This window comes from Molothrus aeneus, chromosome 11 (genome assembly GCF_037042795.1).
Source record: "Molothrus aeneus isolate 106 chromosome 11, BPBGC_Maene_1.0, whole genome shotgun sequence".
NCBI lineage: Eukaryota > Metazoa > Chordata > Aves > Passeriformes > Icteridae > Molothrus > Molothrus aeneus.
In genome coordinates, this window is record NC_089656.1 from 6,935,001 (window position 1) to 6,957,557 (window position 22,557).

Sequence of the window (22,557 nt, forward strand, 5' to 3'; positions counted from 1 at the left end):
AGTAAGAGCTGTCTTTTTTTCAGTAGAAGTTTAAATAAAATAACAACCAGGTGGAGAGTCTGGTTTAGCATGACAAAATTAAGACCAGTATTTGAAACCTACTGTTAAAAATCCTTTGAAACTTCATTCCTGTTACAAACATTTCTGTTCTGATGGACAAGTGAAATATGCTCATGCCCTAATAACTGTACTTTCAACACCCAGCAGAAGGCAGACAGCTCTTCTGTCTGGGCAACTACGCTTCACTGCAATTTTGGAAACCTACTTTAACAACTACCCAGTTCTCAGACATTAGTTCATTTGAGACATTGCTTTCTATATCCCCTTGTGCCAATTAAATAATGAAGCCTTTCAACAGCAATTTATAAAATATTAAAAACTTAAGTTTCACTTTTACCTTAAAGTTATCATAAAAAACAAACTAATTTGCAAAAGAAGAAGGTCATAACCGCCTGAAAAGGAAACACAGCTTTGCTAAGACTTAAGAATTGGGGGAAAGAGGGCACAATTAAAGCCTTATACTAATAATATTAATAGACTTGCACTCTTTGTTCAACTCAAAACTAATACAAATGCAAATTTTCAGGAGGGAAGACTTACTACATAAATTAGTTTCAACTGAGGATCTCTAAGACCTTGCACCTACTGGTCCTATATACCCTGAAGGAGCTAAAAGCCTTTGTGAAGAAGTAAGCTGATTTTCTATTTTAAAATTCCTTTCTGGAATCATTAAAGCAATACAGAAGAAGATGTCTCATACAATAGTACGAAGGAGGCAAAGAGATCATCTCTAACACAGGGTCATCAAAGTCACACTCAAAGAAACTTTTTTAAGCTAGCTCCTGCCTCAGCACAGCTTCTCCCCATTAATGATACTCACATGAACACCAGCACTGCAGCACATGGAATACCTCCAACACCCTAATTATTTATTTTCACAGTATACAAGTATAGCAGAGCACCCTGCTCTTCCCATTCTACAGAAGACAACCACAAAATATTCCAGCTTAAAAAATTATTTTCAGAGTATTTTTACATATTTTTACTCTTAACTCTCTTTCTACCTGTTAATTTAGTATTTAATTAAGTATCTTGCTGGTCTTGGGGCTAATCCTAGAAAGCTTTAAGTACATACACTGCTACTCCTCCCCATACAGTTTTCTGGCAATGTATAAAGTTGTAAATGTTTCAGAGATTGCATTTCTTATAATGATAGGCCTTTCAGATAAGGATGTGTAAGAATATAATAATAACCACAAAATTATTACAAAATGCATCTAATCAGACAAAATGAGTTTGTACTTGTACTTAAAAATTAAACCTACTTATTGACTCACTTCTACAAACAGGTTCTTACCCCTCCTCCCCTCCAAACACACAGGAGAGGGAATTATGCATGAAACAGTCAAGGCAAAACACAACTACCACCAAGTGTGTGAGATTACTCTCACAATTTTGTAATATTTAGTATTGTATGCTTTTTTCCCTGTTGTTATTTCACACTGTCTCAAATACAATTGCTTAAAAATGTATTACTTGCAGTAAATAGTTTAGAAAGAAATTTATGTATTTTGGAACAGGCTACTCAAGCAAAGTCCATCCTTTCCCACAAGGAACACCAAGACAAAGCTCAGACTTTTAGGGTATTTCAAAAGCATTAGCCTTTAAACCACACAGCAAGCTATGTGTCAAATGTGCAGTCATTCTCCATTCCTCAGGCTGTTTCTAAGAAATAGCTTAAGATTCTTCTCTGAAAAAAAGCCATGGATTTGCATTGCCTCCTGGATGAAATACTACTTCCCAAAAAGTATGTGATGTCTGGAGCAGTGCCAACACAGACCCAGTAGAGGACACAGCTCCTTCCATGTGCAGTCAGGGTCCTGCTCCCCCTTACATGACTCCATCCTACATCAGATACAGCAGCTTTTAGTATCAGTTAATTCACATCAACATCACCCACAGCTTTTTTGGTGTCTAACACACCTTCCAGAGCCCAAATAAAAGAGAGGTAGTGGTAGTTTTTCTACAAAATGCTCCCATCCATGCCTTCAGCTCTTGAACGTATTCTCAGTATACATAAGTATATACATAGTTGGGACCAATTATTCTCTGGTTTTTATCTTACATTCATAGTAAACATGATGCTCAGCTGTTTCTTCACCACCACAAGTGTCTCACTCCTTGCCTGCATATCTGAATATTGCTCAGCAGCCATCTAGGTTATGCAGCTGCTGGAGCACCAGGCTGTGATGCTGCTTCCCAGACGGGTGCAGGCTGGCTGGCTCCCTTAGGTGAGGACACAGTATTTTATTTTAAAATGCTGTACAAGCATTAACTAATCTGCCCAGTGCCCTGCGAGGGAGGTGAGTATAACTCTCTCCCATTTCACAGATGAAGAAACAGACAGTTTAAGTGATCTGCCCCAGGCCACACAGCACACAGAGGACAGCTGGGAGTGACACCGCAGCCCCAGCCAGGCTGCCGGGCTGCTCACACCTCCCCTGCCACACGAAAAACAAGGCTCCTGCCTGGCCAAAGCACAGACCCTTCCCTTGGTCAGGCCCTCAGCAAAGAAGGGGGCTCCTGGAAAAAGGCTCATGCACCTAATTGCAGGGCAAGCTCAGGGGACTCATGTTTTGAACTAGCCACGGCACACTCTGAAAGCCTCCAACAGAATTCACTGAATTTTGAAATATGAAATAGCGAGGAAGAAGTCATTACAAACTACAGGGGTTTTTTATTAATTGAGACCCCCATAAAAATACTGGTAGAATAAGAGAGGTTCCACAGTCTCCTCCTCTTACTACCCCGTGGTTTAAGCTTCTTAGAGCCTTTTAAGATGGATTGAACCAGAGGCTGTTGTCCAACTTTGTCACATCCAATAATCTGAGCAAAGTCTGACATGGCTTTCAGGTGAACCCATGTAGCTCCTATTTACATGTCTCAGCTAAACCCCTTGGAAAGATAGTTCAGTGCCACAGCCCCCCAGAGCCTCTAGGACTGTTCTCCTGGACCACCAAAAGAAAAAGGTATTCAAACCAGAAATCATGATAAATAGATTTCCTCTGCACAGCAGCCTTTCATATTTACAGGCAGCAAGATTTCTTTACATTTAGATCATTCTTTCCCGGCTCCTTTATTAGTCTGAAAGGACTTGACTGGATTTCCTTATACCATGATTAGTGATTTTTAAGAAGCAGCCCTCTGCTTCCTACAAATACACTGGTAGAGGAAAAAAAATAATTGGGGAACACATTTCATATTGTTGAAATGAAGTCCAGCGAAGCCAGATTTTACACGACATGACAACGCACTAATGCCAAAGTGACACAAATTCTCATCTATGCATTTTGGCTTTAATGGGTTAATTAGCTTGGCTGGATACAAATTTTAATTATCTGAGTTTGACATTAATGTCCTTGGAGTGTTGTCTATAAGGATTTGGGGAATCATAGACATTATTTTAGTTACTTCTGGAAACTGTGTGTTACACTGGGATTTAAATAGTAAGAACAGACAAGAATAGTGAGAACAGGTTGATCTATTTTGAAAAGTCAGACTTTATGAAACAGGACAAACTGAAACAAAGCTGAAGCCTAATGTACCTGATCTTCAGAGGAGTCTCATGGATATAACACAGGAAATAATCTCCTCTGAGGATAGGTGACAGGACAGAAATTTTAGATTAGGTGTAACAAAGAATTCTGTATGCAATTGAGATTTAAAGATCTTCTTGGTGCCTAACACAGTTTCTCATGCAGAAGATAACCAGTCTTAAACACAGTTATTTATACACAGAATGTTGATACAGGCCAGGAAGAACCACCTATCTCAGTTACTGACAGTGGCTCAGTTCCTCCAGTGAGAGATCCAGGAGGTACAACCTGAAGGCAGAACCTCAGTAGTTCATACTCTCACCATGGAAATTATGCATATTTTAAGTGCATTATTTTCTTACTTTATAGGGTCTGCATAAGTAGATCAATCACCTTAGGATTTTTAAATGATTTTCAATAAATATACATTTAATCAGCAGAAGAATTTTTTGTAGCCAGTATTTTTCCAGCAAACTATCACAGGTTACTTGAAACAAGTAAGAAAAAAGAAAGCAGTATCTAATAGAAGCTTTTCAAAACACCCTTCTTTGTTTTTCTATTCTTTTCTGTTCATTTTTCTAGAAATAGATTTAAGAGTGAAAAGAAAATCCTGATGACTTTTTGTATATATGGATTTAAGCTTTCTTTTTGCTAGCAACAAGACATGTAAATTCATTCCTTATAAAAGCAATTGCACCAGTTCTTTAAAATGCAATCCAACCCTTTGTGCAGCAGCTTTTCACCCTTTAAAGACAATCTTCATTCTGTTTTCCATGTTCCCTTGGTACCAAAACCAAAGTCATTTGGATTTTCTGTAAAAATTTGTACAGGCAATTTGGCTTTAGGAACACTAAGTAAATGCAATGCATTTCTCTTTTAGGTTCACACACCTATGTAATTGCTAGAATTATCTGAAGACATTTAAATTCCTCCTAAATGAAGGAGGGTGGCATTCAGACAACTCCTCTCTTGCCCAGTAAGAATCATAAAAAAGGTAAGGGCTTATTTGAATCACAGTATGTAACTTACAGAAAGGAGTCTATTCTCCTTACTTTGTTCCACTGTGTTCTGGTTAAAATACCCAAACTATGGTCCTGTGAGAAGCCAAACACCTCCAGGGAACTGCAGAGCAAATTTAGAGCACTTAGCACTGCATCGAATCAGCTCCTAACTTAACAAGGGTAAGGAAGGAACTGAGGGACGTTATCCAACTAAGAAGTGATAATCGCAAAAAATTGTAAAAAAAAAGTTTAAAAGCACAGTGGAACAGAATTCTCTGCTGTGCAGAAAAAGAGCAGAAAAATGTAATTTTTTTTAATACAGAAAAGCAAAAGCTGAATCGTTTTGCAGCACTGCTTGCACTTTTTGTTCTCAACCCCAAAAACTGTGAGTAGACGAGTCAGTGTTACATTATTTAGAATATCAGGGAAGATATTTTTACCCTTGGATAAAACATTAAAACCTCTAAAGGCCTCACTCATTCACAGATGGGAAATGGAAAGCCTTCCTATCATCTGTTTTGGAGACAAAACCTTTTTTTCTGGAAATGCTGATAAGGAACAAATTCAAACTGGTCCTCATCCACCCGGATCATCTCATTAAAACAATGGTATCTTTTAAACCCTGTATCCTGAGCTATCGGTCAATTTTGATTGACACAAATATTTGTATTAGGGGTTACACACTGCAATTTACAATTGGGGACTATCACAATACTGTATGTTAATGTAATCAGTATTTTCATTTCATGAATTCATTTGCAGCGTGACACTGCAAGGGTATTCTTACATATACTGAAGACACAATTGCTAAGTAGTTCAACAATTCTCCTTTAAGTGGGATTTTTTTTTTATCTGATAAATTTTTAACACAATAAAACCACTCCTAGTTCTGTGTGCATGCTTTAATTTCCCACCTTTTAAAATGTTTAGACACTTGGAATACCTAGCATACTGAATTAATCCACAAATATTTACAAGAAAAATCTATTTAATTTCTTTCTATAGTAACTACCACAGGGACTATTGTAATGAAAAATTTCCCATCTTAAAGAATTAATGCGATTACTGATATAGAGAAGAAATGTAATTTATATCATCACAAACACGTAAAAGATATAATCCCATATTCACAAAAAGAATCTTTATTCCCTCTTTGAATTCTGAGACAATACAGTCTTGCCTTGAGGAGAACAGAAATATTATGAAGTACCTTAAGCAAGATAATTGTAGGAGAAAAAAAGTACAATTGCATTATTGTTGTGCTAAACTGTGACATACTTAAAAAGCTAATTTCTTTTATTTTAATGGAATTTGGCGTGCATATCCTTTAATCTACTTCACTATTTCTTCACATTTTTACACACAAACACATGTGTGAAGTGTTTCCCATTATCTGTATTACCTGGTTTAATGAACTGCAATGAATTTAAAACAATTAAAAACATACTTGGCAATTCTATAAACTTCACTCTATTTATTAACTATTTTGGAACTAACTAAATACTTTGAATGTCACAAAAATGCACAGCAAATTAAAGACCTACTGCAACTCAAATATTATTCAAGACGACACGATCAATATTTGATGAAAAAGTAACATTTGACATGAGTGACTGTCCCAAATTTTACCAAATACATTTCAACCAATCACAGTGCTGAACAATTTGCATCTATATCAAAAGCTAAACAGAAATGTATCCCCAAAACAGGGATTTCTACAGCTATGTCAGCTAAAGTACATTTAAAATTCAGTACAGTCACCCTTCAATTATTCCTTTCAATTAAATAAATTTTAACCAAGAAATTAATCTACTGTGGCTGGGCATTTCTCTATTCCACAGAAGCAAACATTTTTTTCACTCATTCTCTTTTAAAAAGCAAATTTAACAAAACTACTAAGACAAAAAGGATGACCTAATTAGTACTAAGTAATATTTAAAGCTTTTATATATAGTACATTCTTACTGCTACCCCTAACTTCCAAGGCTTTATCCTCACTGATATTGTTTGATTTATCTGGCACTACTGCTGCTTAAGAATGCAAATTCACATCCTCCATTCTTGGGTGCACACAACATGCACAGAGGGAGTCAAACTGTAAAGAAAATGTCCTGTGAGCTTTGATTCAATTTCCTGCAAAGCACTGGGGGGCTCCAAGGCCAGCAGGGACAGCCCCGGTGACCAGAGGTCTCCAACACACAGACCCACACAAGGCTAGCAGGAAAACTCCCCAGAACCAGCAAGGGAGAACACCCAAAACTGTTCTAGGAATCTCTTACCCTTTTGTACCTGACAGACAGTCCCCCTAGACAACCTGAACCCTGAGCAGATGCTCTCCCACTCCTCACCATTTAGCAGAGTGAGACACGAGATACACAACGTGCAACGAAAATGTCTTGTATTTATTTCCTTATAGTCTTACCTCCTGTTAAAGCACTGAATTACTAGGGCTGTACTAATTGAGTTTGTTTCAGTTATCTGAACAGATCTCACCAGCTAGTTATGAAAAAAACCACCCATCTAAATTAAACAGTAATATTAGATAAAAAATGTAGGTCACTGAAGAAACAAACCATCAACAAATATAGCTAGGTTTATTTCAGCATGAGCCTCTCTTTGCTCTGTTCAGCCCCCAGTTCCTATATATCAAAGCCTTTAAGTACACACTGGCCTTAAACACATGCTTAAAAAAGCTTTGCCCTGTTAGGACCTTGCCTGGCATGCAGGATGTTGGGGACTGCTGGCAGTGTAATCCCCTGCAGTGAGCCTGCCCTCTTTTTCCAGAGTGTGTGACCTACTCTTGGAATTTATGTCCAAAACAAAAAGATCATGTACAAAAATCAAATCCCATTGTGTCAATGTGATGATAATGCCCAATACACAGCACCCTGTAAGCTATGCTCCCAAAATGCCACTAAAAACAGAAGTCACCTGAGAAAGTAACTGCAGTGCAATAAACACACAAAAGAGACTTTAAACTAATACTTGCCAAGAATCAGTCTTGCAAATTTGTGCCACAAGCAGCCAATTCATATTACACAGCAATGGCCTACAGGTCTTTCATATACATAACTTTTTCCTTAAAACAAACTAATAAAATCTCTAATATTCTCTAAGTTGCATTCATTTTAGCATGAAAATGGTTTAAAGAGTTTAAGTCAGTTGTATTTTTTAAGGAACAAAAGTGTATCTAGGAAAGAAGTAACCCTTTTTCAGAAGCATATGTACGAATATGTTTTTTACCATCTAAAACTGAGAACAGTCCTTAAAAAAAAAAAGTTTTTAGTTATACCAGTGTTTTGGAGCCTCCCACTGGCAGCCATCACACAGCTGAAGTGAACTATCAGCTGAATAGAGGGTTTATATCCAGCATCAATGACTATTTTGCTTTGAAAGAAATTAGTATTTCTGAGTTCATATTTTAAATGCAATTTAAAAGATCATAAAGGAAAGAATCCAGCATTTATTGTGTCTCCCAGCAGACTACTTAATGTTCAAACACCTACTAAGCAAAGGTCAAATGACTTCACTGAATGTAACAGTGACAAAAGTATTCTGCAGCACTGAAAAAAATATCAGATGATCAAAGAAAAAGATCTGGACCTGAGATCTCACAAGAGTCACAATAAATAATGTAGATTCAGTTCAGTAAGAAAGAAAATTGCGAAGTTGTGTCAGGAGAACCAGATTAAGAAAGATAATAGGTAAAATACAAATTACATACTTTTGGCAATGCTCTTCATAAAGGAGTATTTTAAAGTAATACAGAAAATGAATTTTTATAAAAAAATCCTCAACTCTTTTTACATTAACATTGCCTGCACAGAATTGGAAAAGAAAGCTTATTCAGATGGGGAACCTCTAGGGTATTCTGCTGCAGGCAGCAACAAGGATAGCTGCAGTCAAACAAAAATCCAGGGTAAATAGTTGTGGTAGTTGTGATATACACAGGGCAAAGCTGCAGTGAGCACCCACTGAGGAATGGGACAGGTTACAGGTAAACCAGTATGAAAAAATCAACTCAAATGCTTGTCTGAAGCAAACAAAGGCTAACAGGCACCAATTTATTTTCCATTTTGTTGTGCTTTTTCTTCCTTGCCATTTACATCAAATATTTTAGGTTCTCCTTCTTTCTGCCGTAAAGAATTCCAAAGTGCAGCATGCACAGCTCTTGCTCTGGTCCTGGCTCTTCAAAGCCAAGATCTCAACAGCAGGTACAAAGAGCTGGAAACCAACCCAGGAATTGCCTATCTGCCACTGTAAGATTAATTTGGTGGTGATCAACTGCACTGGATCTGGGGAGATCCAGGAGATCACTCCACACCAGAGGAACACCAAGGGCAGGAAGAGCTGAGCAGCAAGTATAAATACCAACAAGCAGGAGCAAGGTATGTGTAGAGAGAGGGGAAAAAAGGGTAAACTACATGGCCAAAAAAAAATTTAAAAACCCATAAAAACAAACAAACAAACAAAAGTCAAAAAACCCAAACAATCCAAAAAAAAAAAAAACTCCGACAACAATCAACACACAGGAGACAAGGCAGTAAACAAATAAGAAACAAGACAAGGGAACAAAATATAGGGAATAAGGTAACCAAGAGCAAAAGCACAAGGCAGTGGCTACTTCTGCTCTTTGTTATATTTAAAAAAGTGAAAGGGGGTTTTTAGTTAGGTTTCTTTTCCTAATTAGACATATCCAATCATGTGTCAAGCATGGGTGGAAGATAAGGTGCTAAGCTAATATTACACCTGAATGGGACTTCGGTTTGTGAGCTCACAAAAAGAAAAAAAAAGAACAGCACAGATATCACTAATTTTATATATTAATACATAATTTTAACCATTAAATTATGTTCAGAAACATACATACGTTTTTTCCTGTGCTCAACCAGCTCAATGGCCTGCTTTGCTGAGCATTTGGAAAACCAGTTGTCCCCCAGCAGAACAGTGATCTCATTGGTGTGGACAAGTTTTCCTGGCATGAAGGCAAGAGGACCAAAAGGTACCTGTGAAAGACATAGACATCCCTAATGAAAATAAAACTTAGGCTGTCATACATGTCTTAAGTTTTTTTAAAAAGTAAACCACAGATTTTATAAAAATATAAATTCTACAGCAGCTATTCAGTGAACAACCCATCATAAATATTCAAATTATCAGATCTATTTGAATTTTGTACTGTACTTACAAAATCTGAAAACCTGAATTTCACCAGACAACTTGTTTTGTGACATAGAACTATAATACACCTGAATGCTCACTTGGAAAACAAATTCACTTCATCTGAACATAGAAACCTTGATAATACAAATTATTTGAGTTATTTGCAGACTACATCCATTTCCTATTAAAAGCCAGATTAGCTTTGCTAAATTTTTAAAAAATATTTAAATAGGTATGATCAACTCAAAGATGAGCTGCTTTTCTCAGAATCTGTCTTGCTAACAGTAAGGACCCAGAAATTCCAGTGTAAGACATTGGGGTTCCCAGCAGGACCACAGAGTGCTTAATCTCACTCTGCTGGGTCATGCTCCATGCTGCAAACCTCCACCTCCCAGGGATGCTCCACAAGTAACTCTCACCCTCTAACTGCTCTCCAGGCTAAGGACAATAGACAAAAGCAGGACACTTCAGGCAGGAGGATATAGGTGACAATCACATTTTAGAACTTTGCATCTGCTTCCTAAAATATGAATCCCCCATTTTAACAAGCATTTCAACATCCAGGACAGTGGGTTTATGATCTAAGGCATCTTCTACTGCCCAAATTATACAGGCAGTGCTTGGGCAAGTCCTCTGGGTGAGGAGGAGCCTTGGCCACCCCTACCCCCGTCCCCTGTCCCTGTCCTGGCATTGTGACCCCCCAGCCCACTGCCACCTGCCTGGCTGCCTGTGGGCTTCAATCGTGAAGAAATTCAGAAACTGAAATCAAATTACACCTAAAATGGAGGTGGCATAAAGTCCACATCCACATCAAGGCTCTCTCTTTTTAAGGTAAAAAGAAATCTATCTCAGATGGTTTGTATCAGCTCCCTGTACTTTATTCCTTCCTCCTCAGCGCAGCCACTTGCTTTCTCATTGTGTTTGTGCTGAAGCAAGCACTTGGCCTAGTGCATCTGTCTCCTTGGAAAGCAATCCTCTCTCTCTTCCATATCCAGGAGGGTCCCAGTGCTGGAAACAGTTCTCCAGCAGGCAGGACCCTGACTCTAAGGCTATGCACAATGTGCTTTTCCTACACATGTGCCCTCCCTGACTTGGTTTTAAAGTAGCAGACTGCACGAGCTGCCTGTTCACTCTTCCCCCAAAATGATGAAAGCAAAATTAAGCAAAATTAAAAGCATATGAAAATATTTGGCTAACAGGATAGGAACTGTTTCTATACATTCAAAGTAACAGATGTGAGTTAACATTGCTGCTTCAACTAACAATAAGCACTATCTAGCTTTCTACAGCTATGTCAGCTAAAGTACATTTAAAATTCAGTACAGTCACCCTTCAATTATTCCTTTCAATTAAATAAATTTTAACCAAGAAATTAATCTACTGTGGCTGGGCATTTCTCTATTTCTCTAAAACTATCTAGTTTCTGTGCTTTGAAACAACACAATCTTTAGGTCTTACATCATGTGGTCACACATACACACATGAAAAATGGACTACACACAAAAACCAGAGCTGTATCACCAGCACAGCAAAGGGAAAGCCTCCCTTTTCCCACATGGTGAAATGTACTCCAACACTGTCTTACTAAAAACCCAATTCTGTATCTAAGCCAGGCTGCCAAGGAAGACAGCAGTCAGGCACTGAGTGCTGAAATCAGCCATTCAGTTATGTGGAGTACAACTTCCCTGTCTTCAAGGATGCATTTTGAGTTGAACCTGAGAAAGGAAAAGGAAAAAAAAAGAGGAAGAGAAGCCAATTTTTTCAAAATTTTAGTGAGTGCAAGTCAACAGGGCAAATTTTACACACGGAGCTGTGCAGTTGTTAGGGAAGATTCAGAGCACCAGAAAAGATTGCTATGTCAATGGGAAGATTGGTGGAACAAAAATTAGCAGCACCTTTTTATGTAAAAATCAATGTTCTAGGGTTTATTTCCATGCATCAGGAAATACTACAGCCACTTGCTTCTCAGGAAATGACTAAGTACCATAATTCAGTCATAATTATCGTTTTCTATACAATAGATTTACATATCAAACATGTCAGGTTTTGTGTTAAGCATTTATGTCATCAGCTTTTAGTTGTCAGTAACACTGTAATTTATAATGGATTTCAAAGAAAAGAGAAAGAAACAAAAGCAAAGGTTTAACTATTATCATAAGAAATGTAACATTACTAAGTACTGGCAACCTGACGAACACCTCACCCCCAGTGCAGGCAGCCCAGGTTTAACAGTTTTAGCCCACGTTCCTGTGTGACCTCTGCCATGTACATACCATGACATCGTAGGACAACTTGTCAGGCAATGTCTGGAGTCGCTCCTGAAGAGCCTCATAATCACTCTCCACCTTCTTCCTGTTGACAAATTCAAGTTGGTTCAATTTCACAGCTAAAGAGTTAATGGTTTTCTGCTACTAAATCAAAAACACACCAAAACTATAGAAAAATGAACTGTTTTACTCTAACACATACAGCTGACAGATTAATAACTCATTTCTAAAAGACATGGGATGACAAACATAATAGCTAGATTATTTTCTAATAATGTGTATTAAGATAGGTAAATGATTATTTTAGATTGTGCATGTCTTGTTCAGAATTAGAATTTTTCATGGTGCAAAGAAGCAGTTCTTTCACTAGGATTTGGAGTATCTCACTCCATGTTCAAGCCCAAGTTACAACACCACCAATATTTAGAAAAAGAACTGAAAATCCAGTTTATGCTTTTTAAGAGGCAAATTCTTCAAATTATCATTTGTAATACAGAGGTCATATACTGACTTCAGTTTGAGCTGACATAAATGAGCAAAATTTTAATTAATTTTGATTTTCCCATGAACTTTGTATTCTTATCAAGAGTCAACACTCCTGAAAGATGGCTCAGCCACCAGGATTCTGCCACATCTTCAAGAATCCCTTCTGATACTTCTCTAACTAAACTGTAAATAAGGCTCATGCTACATGTTGCTACCCAGGAAAAAATGGTTTGGTGAACTGGGACAAGGAATTCATTCCCATGGCAGACACCTGGCTTTCCACAGGACTTTGCAACAAACAGTGTTTCAGTGGCTGCAGGGATTTTACTGTGTGCAAAACAAGCAACTACACTCCCTCTAAAAAAGCCTTTTTCTGTAAAGGCATTCTTAAATACTTAAATTTGTCTGGAAAAAGTCTTTTAATGGACCCCTGCCATTCTAAAGATGGTCAGAAATCAGCTCCTCCATGAAGTAGCTGGCATATAAATGTCAGGTCTGATGATATTGTTTACTTGTACTTCAAAACAATAAACATATATATGGTAGTAAATTCTGCAATAAAAGGCAACTGAAAGCACAGAGGAGCACACTTAACAATGCTGACCCAAGATGCAAATTACAGGTTTTCTGAGGATGATTCAGGAGAGCAATCTATAAATGTGCTGAAAAATGAATGTCATAGTTGATAACACAACTCTCAAAATATTACTATTGATTTTCTTAGATTCATAAGCAGAGTGAAATCTTTTTCAGCATTCATTTTGAAAAATTATCTGATACTCTTATGTTTGACTCATTTGCTTCACAGTTGAACTCTGGTGTAACCACCCTACTTTATACCTATTTTAAGTTGTTGAACTCATCCTGAAAAAAAGAATTTAGGTTTTTATGCTACTTGGGCATTAAAACCATATTCCACAGAACTGATTTACAAAAGATGCTTGCTGCTGCTTTGCTCTGACAGCAGATTTCTCCCAGACATTTTAGGCAAGTCTTTCTGTCCCTTGCCCACATAAGAGTGAAAACATAATTCACTTCCTTCAAAGAAGAAGGACAAACTCATGAATCTAAGAAAAATGCACTGAGACATTTTGGGGGAGGAAGGAACATAATGAAAGCTTGGTGTCAACAATAACAATCAATTACTTAATGCTATTTACAGAACCCAGCCTTCGCCTGGAGAGATCTGGATTTGAGAAATGGGCTCCAAGCAGCCACTGAAAAACAAGGCCTGGCACATGTCTCAAGTGCAGGAGAGGACTCAGTGGGAAGAGCCTGGCATGAAAATCCCCCCCTCACAGCAGGATTAAACATTTCCATCATTTCATGGCTGAAAGTCACTCAACATTTCTTCATTAACCTGAAAAGAAGACACTAAGGTCTGACTGCTGCGTGTTACTGAATAATCTGATCAGGTCCAGGAGATATCACTTGCCACAGAAGCTGTGCTACTTTAGAAGCTGTGCTACTTTAGAAGCAAAGCATCCTGCTTTCTGTACTGGGACTGCTGCCCTTTGCTGAGCAAACCTCCACCATGCAATCTCTAAAAGTGGGGTCACATCCTGAACTGGGCCACGCAGATAAAGAAAATTTAAATTGATCATTTTAAATAATTGGCCTCAAACAGCATTACTTAAGGAAGGAAGCTCTCTCTTCATGTATGGCTGATGCTCTCACAAGCACTGGGGTGTGCCTGTGCCACAACAGGCAATGAAGAACCAAAGGGAATAGGGAGGAGGAATTCTGGGACTCCAGCTCTGAACATGTCCCTGGGAGGGGAAATGCATGTCTAGCTATTAATCCCATACCCAACCCATTACTGGACTCATGGCTTTAGAAATATACTTCAAAAAGTGCACTGAAATATGGAAAAGAAAATAATTTAATGGAAATATACTGAAGCTGAGCATTTTAAGACCCTATTGTTATTCACTCAATTCTATTCAACATCCTTCTGTGTCACTGACTACTTAAAAGGTCTTATATGAGCAAATTATTCAGTTGAAACAAGAGCACTCAGCTCTTGCACAATCAAGATCTAAATAAGAGTACTAAATTTTAATTGTTTTTATTAAATAAAGATTGTATGGATGCTATGCTATACAAACTACTTTTCTATATAAAAGAAATCAGTAAGTTTTTTTTTTCATTAGAGGGTCTGTGGCCAAAACCCCCAGGTTCATGGGGTCATTGCCAGAGTTTGCATAAAAGCAAACACAGGAGCAAATCCTCCTTCCAACACCAACACTCCCAGACCACTCCACAAACCTCAGCCCTTGTAAAAAGGAAAATAACTGTCACAATTTTCTAAACACTCAAAAATCTGTTCAAATTTTGCAGCTTTCTGCCAAATAGTTTATTTCTGAAAAGCCCTGTCTGAGTGGAAGAATGCACATGCAGAATTTAGGTGGGAGCCAGTAGGCACAGACACTGCAAAGCTCCTGAGAAAGTGCTGGAGATATTCTGCCTGCCTTCACCACAGCAGCACCAGTAGGCACTTCAATATTTCCCTTATTGAAAATTAATGCAGCCTCTGAATTTTAAACATAAATGAAACATATTAGTTTTAGATTATTTTTGCGAGCCAATAGTCAGAATTTAATATGATGATGTGTATAGATTGCCTTGATTTTTTTCCTCTTATCCAGCGCTTGCAGCCTATGTGCATTTAAACTAAAAACATTTGATACACACTAAATATAAATTATTTGCTTGGAGATCTTTCAGGCATGAAGAAAAAGCCTCTTAAAATAAATTTAAAATATTATATGCTTGATGGTGTATAACCAAAGGTTTAATCTCACCACTAAAGGGGCAGTTGCTGTGATTCTGCAATAACCCTGCAGACAATAATCAAGACAGCTCCTGTTGTTCTCTCAGTAAAATCATGGTAAACACAGCATGGATATATTGTAATTTGATATCTGTAAGATCAACTGTTATATCTCACAGTAACTCATAATATAAGATTTCATTCACCATTAAATGTACATTTTCCTCAGATGCCATACAAAACCATTATTTACTAGGTATGTTTTCTATTAACCATAGATTGCCAACAGAGAAAAAAATGCCCAGAGATAATTTTTTTAATATAACAAACCATTTATTTAAAGTACTAAAAACTAAGCTTTAGCATGTACTTTACTTGGGGAGCGAGCATCAGTGAAACATTACTTTCCACATTGTTTCAGCACAAGTGGAATTTCCCTACTTGCTCCATAGTTAGAAAACAACAATAATTCTACCCTGGGAGCACCTTGTCACCATTCAGGCAGATTAAGCATTCATCCAACAAGGTTACTTGGGCAAAAATGACAGATGAGATAGGTTTTTAAGGCAGAAGTATAAACACTGAGGCTCACTGTATTTGTAATTTAATTGTATCAGTGAGAAATAAATATATTTTAAGGAGAGTACACTGCAACAATTCTGAGCTATCAGTAACTCTAATCCCCAAAACATGCTAGCAGGATTTGACTCCCATCAGAATAAACAGCAATACTTGACTCAAACATAACTAGGTTACTCATCAGTATTTTAGACATGTAGACTTTTTTTACTTACCAGTGCTGGATTTTTTCTTGGCAGCCAGTGACCACCTGTCATTAAAACAGATAACTACTCATGAAAAAAACAAAGCTAAGCACACAGCTGCAATGTCAATGCATCAGAAACTAGAACAGGGGCTTTACAGATTTGGTGCTGCCTCTATCCACATTTTTATTTGTCAGGGCAAAGGCGTGTGGATGGTCGTTCTTAAGCAGCACACTTTATCACAGGCTAATGCAGAGTGATAACCACAGGAAAAAATCACAGCTTTTCACTTCTTATTTTGGTACAATACCTGCTCCATAACTATTAGGTGACACACGATCTGAGATAAGTAGCAGTTTGTGCAATCTGCCGATCTATTTTCAGTGTTACATGTTTGCAGAATAAGAAAACAACATAAATTACAACAAGAGATCAATGTAACTCCCATGCTCAGTCATTAAAAAGCAGAACAAATGAATCTCACAGCACCAAAAACATTTTTCCTCTATCAGTACATCAACAAATGTCTCCACTGGCCACTTTAACTTGAACAAGCCCAAATTAACTTTATGCTGTGTAAATACATAGGTATTTGACACCATGATGGGCTGCTGGCTTCTCTTCTTTCTGGGTGTCAAAAAAGGTATTTCATTTACTCCCTTATGCCACAGGCTTTCCCAAGAGATACAAAAGAATTTACAAAATAAAGCTCTTAACAAAATAAAGGTCTTAATTAATGCTGTTAAAATTAAATACTTTTATCTTTTTTAAATGCAATTTTTAGACTATATATAGCAAAGAGGCAGGATGCTGAAACCTGTGACCTTCTCTGCCACAATTACATGGAGATTTTGTCTTTCAAAACATATTCTGATCTCTGAATAATAGTTACCAAAAATACAACACAAACAATTTCATTCAATTATATGAAATGCAATGAAGCCATGAGGCAGTTAAATATGTCTAGACAGCTTCTCAATATAAGCATTTTCTAGATTTTTTTTTACAAATTTTGCTTTTCCTATAGCCAAAATAATGCTAACATTCGAAAGCAATTAATGAGAAATTTGCAGAGAAAACAATAACATACATTCAAGTACCACTGAAATCACTGGAGCAGATAATTCTTTTTTTTTCCCAAACAACAGAATGAAAGACATTTTTTTTTCAGTTAGCATATGTGCAGCTTTTGCACAACAGATCTCAGACCCTGCACTTCCTACTCATGCAAGAATAAAAAAAATGGGACTACTTTGTGAGCTAATAATTCTTTAAACAGAGCAAAGTTCTTAAATGAAAAGGATCAGCTTTACATTTGTGGTTATGTTATTTCATAATCCATCAGGAAAGTCAGCCAGGTAGCTCATCCCACATAAGCCAAGTTTAAATTTATCATTTGCTTTAAACTCCTACAAATCAAATGCCTAGCAAAATATCTTCCTTAATGTGCAAGGCAACTGTTTTTAAGCTTGAGAGTAAATACACAGACTTGTACAGGACATCAAGCCAGAAATCTAATTCATACTGTTAATATGAAGCCCATTTTAAAAGTAAAGTTTCTGCAGAAGACAAACTGTCTGTTAACAAAGCCAAGGCACACTGGAGCCCCTCGCTAACAAGTTGAGGAGTCCAAGCCTATTCTATCCACATCCTTCATCCTTTCACATTTGGCAGTGATTGTGAAGTACACAACACAATTTAGCATACAAAAATGTTTATGAAATCCTTTAAGAAAGTTTCCATTTAATTGCCCCATTACAGATGAAGATGGAAAAGACAGGAAGCTTTCCATTCCCAATACATGACTTTCCATGCATGAAGTGAGCTGAAAGCACAAAAAGAAAAGCCCTGCAAACCATAAGAGCAGCATGTTCATTAACCTCTACATGATAATCCTTTCGTAGCTGCATATTAACTAGTTACATATTCATAATCATTTACATTATTTAGAGGACCTTCTATGAAAATTTCCAGGCTATATCCATTAGCCACAATGTTAAAGGTTGCAGAAGATAGTCTACTTAATGTTTCCAGGAAGCTTTTTTAATTAGTAAATATGTAAATTGGGCACATATGCTTTTTATGTTTTTAAGAAATAGTCCATCAGCAAAACAGCATAGGGGCATATGCTGTTTCCATCACCCTTTATCCCCTTAAAAAAAAAAAAGAGAAAAATCAATAACACCAATCAATTTTAATTTAATTCTTCTTCTTTGATATAATCTCTCTTGAAGGGATACCAAAGGGTGGAACCAACAACAAACCTTGTCATTTCAGTGGCCAGCATAAAATGAGACCTTTTACAGAAGTGCTAAAATATACCACCTTAAAAATGTTGCAGGCTGCACTTCTGGAACTGAAGTCTATTAAAGAATAGAGAGAATAAATATTGAAAAACAGATGGAGATCAATTATGCATATGACCTTTATTAGGTCAGTCCCACTGTTTGGATAACAGTGGTCTTATCAAAGCAAAGAAACAAACAGATAAATATATAAACAAATCTTTGATTCTTTGCCTTTAATCAAACACAGGAAAATCATTAGTGTATCTTCCACACATAATTTATATCTAGAGTTACAATTAAAGAATGAAAAACCCTTTTAGGGTAAATAAAATAAATGACCTGCTTGTTTATCCACTTGAGTTCAATTTACCTGGACAGCTAGTGCCACCAAGTATGCCTTACTTTTAAGGCATCATAGGGAAGTAGTATCAACAAACTCTGAATTCTCCCCTTTTAGGCATAAAAATGTATGAGTTTGTGAATGCACATGGTTATCAGTGGCTTATCTGCATACTAAAATATTTATTAAACTACTCTTGCAGCAGACTTAACATTACCTAATCATGGGTCTGGTTATTAAAACAGGATCCACTGTCAGAAAACATATTCCATAGTCTTAAAAGAAAGCAAACAGGCAAATATCTTGTTTCCTTCCTTTTCACCAACAGCCAGTTGTTAAAATTCAGTGCTTCTCAAGCCCCTGACCCACCCGAACCACACCTGGGAGCTCCACAAGCAGCCCTGGGGACAGGGGAGAGGCCATCCCTGCACAAATTCCTGCTGGATTAAACCCAAACCCTTCCAGCAGATTATGTGCTTGCTCTGCTCTCACTGCTATGTGCCTGAGCTATTTCTAGGGCTGCCTGTGTTGCTGCTTTTAGGGAATCCCTCGTTTGTAGGTGTCACAAGCAGAGCACGAGGATCAGCTTTAGAGCTGTGCTCACGTCCCAGGTGTCCCCAGTTCCACCTCAGCAGTGTGATCCCAGGGCAGATTGCAGGCTAATGACTCCAAATCACCCCAGCAGCTCCTATCATCCAGCCCAGGACTTCATCAGCTGTCCAAAGATAAGAGAATTCCTTCTCTCTGCAACACATTCTCCCTTGCCTATCTATTTATACGCTACCTTCTCCATCATCTTGCATTCAAAGAGTTCAAAATCTCCTCCATGAATTCAAGCAAGCTGCACTTTGAAAAAGCAGTGCACTGATTCTGCAGGCTGAGTTACAACCACTGACTCTGCTCAGGGCTGGCAAGGGAAGGCAGAGCTCCTAACCCAGCAGCCAGGCTCTACAGTCACTTCCAATGTTTCCCTGGCAATGAGCTCAGGTGAAAATGATGCTGTAGCACAAAGCAGATCCTTACCTGTATGTGCCATGGATCTCCAACCTATCCCACATCACCCCAGCAGGTTTTCACCCTCCTGTACAAGGGCACTTCCTTTCTGCACTTTATTTCTCCTGATCTGTTACCTCTGCAGGTGCTCCCATTACTAACAGCTGAATATAATTCTCTGTGGTGCTTCTGATTAACAAAGTGGTGGCACAAAGAGGTCTCTTCTGCTCTCCATTCCCAGACTACACTGTTTTATTGAGGTACTTCTCCAAGGTGGGGGGCATGCAAGTGAATGTTTCTCCCTACTGAGCAGTTGGGCACTGCCTACAAAGGTGCTGCCTACAAAGGTTCAGCATACAGAGGGTAATTCTCTCTCATCCCTTCTGAACAGCAGTAAGACAGGCTGCCAAGTCAGAGCCTTATTTATGTCTCAGCTTGTGAAAAATTTTAAGTAACAGAGCTGGTCCTGGTATCACTTGCAGGCAGTCTGGGGCACCAATGCTAAAGCTGCTCTATGTGAGTTGTGCAGTTATGTTCAAGCTCAGAGAAGGAGAAACTTTTAAGTTTCCATGATGGAAGTTAAATTCAATGAAAACTATTAAAATAAAAATGTTGCACCAGATGATGAAGAGGTCCTAAATGAATGAGAGGCCATTTCCACACTTGCAAGTGTGAAGGTGGAAATGTGAAGCACGGCACAAAAGCAAAGTTTCCCTTTAAACAAGTTGCAAGTTAGGCCAAGCAAATATCTGCTAGTTCTACATGCACATTTGAGCACTTTGCTTCAGAACTCTGGCTGACAATCTGGCTGGTCTTCTGAAATTAGAAGCTAGGGACACAGATCTAATCCCAGCTCTGATTCTGCTTCTTCTATATGGCCTTGAGCAAATCACAACCTCTCAGTCTACATTTCTTCATCTGCAAAATGGGGATAATAGTATTAACCTACCCACCTCAGAGTGTTTAATGATGATTAATTAATGTGAGAAAAGCACTCTAAAGATGTAAGAGCACTATATAAGTGATAAAGCATTATTTACCACTTGAAAAGTAATCTGAATAAAATCAGATATGCAAGTAATTTGTTTACATGTAGCAATAATATAATTTGTGACTATTTAATCTTGAATTAGTCTCACTTTAAACATCCCTTTCAATCACATTTCCAGTTACTTAGGGAAAAATGACAGTATGGAATACTTTTTGTGGAAGCAAAGCAAGTAATGAGGTGGTAATTAAAGTAAGGGTCTAATAAAGTCTAAAACCAATGACTTGCCTTCAGGAGACTGTCCCTGCCATTTGGGATTGTAAAAATATCTCTGTTTCAATCTAGGTCCTGTTGTTGTTCAGAACCTTCCACCAGTGTATGCTGGTTTCCTGAAATGCAGATCCATGTTTGCAAGGCTCATGGTAAATCCAACATCATTTCCATTACTGACTTCCTGCAGGTGACTCCAACTCTGCATAGCTCTAAATGTTAAATATTCCACATTCAAGTATTTACTGTGGTTCATACATGCACATGAGCTGCCTCCATCTGGAAATGTTTGCAGTATCAAAACCCTCTCTGCCATGCAACTCATGCATGAGATTTCCCTCTTGTACCCCCAAACACTAAAATTTTACCCATGAAATTACCAGTCCACATACCACTTTACATTACAGAACACTAATGGGTGGTCAAATATTTAATCATCTCTTGGTAACAAGGATGTAACAAGCCACAGAAAAAAATAAACATTTAAAATGAATTTTCATTCTTTCCTCTAGGAAACTACACAGTACTTGCCTAGAACACAGCAATCACTGATGGAGAAAGACAGAATTAACATTTGTACAATTGTTTTTCCTAAAGCCCCATTTTCAATCAAAAAATGAAATAAAACTATTAAAAATTCTTCAGTCTGTTGGCACATTGTATGATCTAATGCAAAAGGAAGAAAGCACTTCTGAGTTCTCATATTCATTTATTAAATCACATTACTCAAAAATGCTACATTCCAACAAATTATTAACATAAAACCCCCTATGGGTGGAAACTTTTGCCTTTTGAAGAAATGGGCTTGGGAAGAGTACTGCAGGAAAAGAGAGAAAGAAATCTGAATCATGGCAAACATTTTTTCCTAAAGTAAAAAATCTTACTCAGAAATATAGCCATGATTTTGACTTTTCTTTACAAGAAAACAAGATCTACTATTTTTCTATTAATTATGCACACACCTGTGGGTCTTGCAGTTTTGCAGAAAAAGTACATAACTATTATTTATCAATAAATAAGTACTAAGTTCTGACCTAAATTATTTTGGGGAGCTCGAAAATTCTATGCAGCAAAAACCCCATGGGCAGCAGGATGTCTTCTGCTGAGTGAGTTCCACTGACTCCAAACCAACTCAAGTGGGGCAAGGAAGGCACAGAGAGTAAGATCTCACCCTTTACTGGCAGCTAGCCAGTGTCCATGTCCTGTAACTTCATCTTGAGACAGAGATAAGAACTCAAAACTTTGTATTTCAGCTGAGGTCAGGTAAATATATTTGTGTGGCTACACCACAGCCAGGCTCGCTCAGGTACCCAGAGAGCAGCAGACCAGCACAGGCACAGAACTCCCATGATCTAAGCAGCCCAACATCTCAAGCAGGTTTTGCAAGCTTTGATGGAGTTTATGGTGCAAAAACTATGCTGCTAGCAAAACCTAAGCCTTACTGGCTTAAAATTGCCATGAGCTGTGACACCTGCCTCACAGACATAGCTGCAGGCTGTGGTTCAGCTTTCAGCCACAGTCCTGAGTAAACTCAGCCTCATCCCTCCCTGGCTCCTGCTACTCTGCTCCACTGCCTCATCCTCCCAAAGCTGACACGATCTGCTGACAGACACTTGTAACCACATTAG

General features: G+C 37.9%; 1 protein-coding gene across 1 annotated transcript in view; it reads right to left on the minus strand.

Annotated features, from left to right (window-relative positions):
• The window catches only part of URI1 (URI1 prefoldin like chaperone), a 41,038-nt gene that overhangs the window by 13,447 nt on the left and 5,034 nt on the right, over positions 1–22,557 (minus strand). Inside the window, exons 2-4 of the mRNA XM_066557469.1 lie at positions 16,081–16,115; positions 12,034–12,112; positions 9,468–9,603 (exon numbers count right to left, since the gene is read on the minus strand). Of these exons, the coding sequence (XP_066413566.1) occupies positions 9,468–9,603; positions 12,034–12,112; positions 16,081–16,115 (250 nt within the window). The remainder of the gene's footprint in view (positions 1–9,467; positions 9,604–12,033; positions 12,113–16,080; positions 16,116–22,557) is intronic.